Raw genomic sequence first — 2764 nt, forward strand, 5'->3', positions numbered from 1 at the left:
AGAAAAACGTAGGAATAAGGAAACACCTGTCCCATCCATCAAAAGCAATCTGGCTCGGAAATAATACTTCTCATGAGACGTCAAGGTTTGACAGATAAGACAATACAGCACAAGAAAAGCAGCGAAATATAGACACGCTGTCGGTCACTGTTGAGATGATGCATCGTGTATTTCAGAATACCTGAGGGGGATTTGGGTTAAATAGAGCGCACGTTTTAGGGACATCCAATACCGTAGTTAGCTTCGAAGGAACCTTTGAGCGGATGGCACAGCACCACTCCGTCATCAATTCAGAGCATAGCCAGCCAGTTGATAACCTAAGGGGCTGTTACTGAAAAGTACTTGGTGGCAAAATATGCAGAGCCTCACTCACCATCATCGCTTGTATCAAAGCTACCTTCTCTCCGTAGTGCTTACCATCCCAACTATCAGCTTGAAGGGTCGCATTGTACATTCCCAGAGCATCCAAGCCTCTGTTGCGGGCTTCTTGGGCGGTGTCTTGTGAATACTGCCAGCTGGATGCGTGGATGTTGTCCCTCGAGTCCTTTTGAAGCCCAGGAGCTGTCGGACCTACCCAGAGAAAAGGGGTGTTCCGTCCACTGGCCTGGGCCAGTGTGAGCCATTCATCCATGCTGCTTTTAGCTGTAGACAGGGAATAGGATGTGGAAAGGGAAAGACTCAGGATCACGGGAACGGGTCTATTTCGGCCAACTCCTCGGGCGACCATTCGACGAAATTTGTCATACACACCCCTAGGGGCAGGAGAACTGGCTGTAGCGAGGAAGGCATGAGGAATACCTGAGAGCAAAAAGCATTGTCAGCAATCCAGCCCAGATGTGAGCATTGATGGTGACTAGGATGCTGGGGGTGCTTACGGGATGAACAAGCGTAAGGCCTGCGAGGGGCACTGCTTCCTTCTTGAGCGTATACCTCATCACTCGAAGTAATCCGCAGAGGTAGGCACGATCTACTGGTGAACTGGGATTCACATCGGCAATCATGGCCATGTCCTTTGTTTATCTCCCACTCTTTCAGGGATCCAGTGGCCAGGTCCTCCCGCAAAAGAATGTTGAAGCCTGCATAGGCATCGGCCAAGGTATCATCACCCACAAAGACGATTCCATCGAATTTCCGAAGAATGTCGCATACTTCGGCGCTAGTGAACCAACGATAAGAGCATCCTGGAAGGGAAGGTCAGTTTGAGTGTCAAGAAGGCCACTGTTGCCCCTCTGGAGCCCCTCCGAGAAGCCGAAGTGTCCGGATACGAGAAAAGAAAGACCATCGATTTGGCACTTGCCTTGAGAGGTATACGCAGCGTCAAAACCGTGACGCCCGCCATTGCTCATGGCGTTGAGCAGGGCATCACGAGATTGGCAGTATGGATTGCTTGAAGCACGTTCGCCATCACCGGGTTGAGGGGGGCTGAAGAGGGACAGGGAAGAAATGTCACACTCTTGACGACCCACATAGGGAGCCAGTAAACTATGTACAAGACGGGGCCAGATGAGTAATTGGGTCATGGACCAGGAAACGATGAGGTCAACCAAGAAGGGGAGAGAAAAACAAGGAAACTGACAGGGAGAGGCATCCAGGGACTTACTCATTCGTGTCTTTGGGGGTGAGAGGCTGTTTGGAAGAGGCGTAGAAGGGGTAGTAGAAGACATCCCGTATCAGCCAGACGATATAAAAGACACCCAACACCCACAGACAAGCCATCAACTTGTACGTGGAGGATCGCCAGGTGACCCTACGAATCAAGCGTCGACCGTTGGGCCCTTCGATCGGGCCGCGTCGCTGTGGAGCATTGCTTTGCTGCATCCCGGAGAAAGGATAGGCAAGAGCTTCGTTCATAGTAGATGAAATTCCCAATGATTCGCTGTGAGAGGCACGACGGCGAGACATATTGGGTTTGTTTACATGAACATGCAGCTGGAGGGGTAGTAGTACAAGGGGGAAGGGAGAGAGAGTCAGGAAAGATGCATCTGCTGAAGTACCAGAAGCCCTTGTTTGCTTAGGTGACTGACTGCCCAGGGCTAATCCAGTCACAATGCAAGCTGAAGTCTCGGAATCAGGCAGGATTTCCCAGCCAACGTAATGGGGCCAGCCAGGGGAAGCACCCCGAGAGGGCAAATAGGATAGTAGATAGTATCGGAGTAGGAAGGGAGGGAGGGGGGTTTGTGATTTGTGTGGTTTGAGGCCGGAGACAGGCCGTCTTCTCTGGCACGACTCGCCCGAACGGGTAATCAGAGAGGCACGTAGAAGTGATGGCGATGGATAATGATGATGATGATGATGATGGGGTTAGGCGTGATAGTAAGACGTGGCGTTGGAAACACTGACTGCTAATTTCCTAAAGCAGGAAATAAACAATCACCACACGAGAGAAGGAGGGGGGGTGTGGTGGAAGATGGGAGGGGGAGTAGCTGAAGAGTGGAGGGAGGCCTTTAGATGTCTCCTTCCGATTGGGATGATATTATTCCCAAGAATTGGTGCCTCTCTCTGTTTCTCCTTCTCTCTCTCTCTCTCTCTCTCTCTCTGTCTCTCTCTCCTCGTCGTCTTCTTCCTTGCTTTCTTTCTCTCTTTGCTTCGATTCTCTTCTTCTGTTCTCCTAGTCCTAACTGGACGTGACTTTGCTTTCCCTGCCACCTGAGATTTCCTTCAGTCAAAGTCGACGGTTGCCCCAAATCCGTTCCACCAAGTGGCCTCTCGTTCTTTCCTTTTTGAGCCGGTTTCTACTTCCCACCCAGTCTTTGGCTCTGTTGGT

The 2764-nt window shown here is 51.0% G+C and overlaps 1 protein-coding gene across 1 annotated transcript; it reads right to left on the reverse strand.

Moving 5' to 3' along the window:
* Positions 1 to 290: 290 nt before the first annotated feature.
* Positions 291 to 1851, reverse strand: AKAW2_21281A (uncharacterized protein; the record flags this gene model as incomplete). Its single annotated transcript, XM_041686087.1, has 5 exons — positions 291 to 317; positions 374 to 798; positions 876 to 1181; positions 1298 to 1482; positions 1601 to 1851. The coding sequence occupies 5 exons, from the start codon at positions 1849 to 1851 to the stop codon at positions 291 to 293; spliced, it is 1194 nt and encodes a 397-aa protein (XP_041540107.1).
* Positions 1852 to 2764: the final 913 nt, after the last annotated feature.

Source organism: Aspergillus luchuensis, chromosome 2 (genome assembly GCF_016861625.1).
Source record: "Aspergillus luchuensis IFO 4308 DNA, chromosome 2, nearly complete sequence".
NCBI lineage: Eukaryota > Fungi > Ascomycota > Eurotiomycetes > Eurotiales > Aspergillaceae > Aspergillus > Aspergillus luchuensis.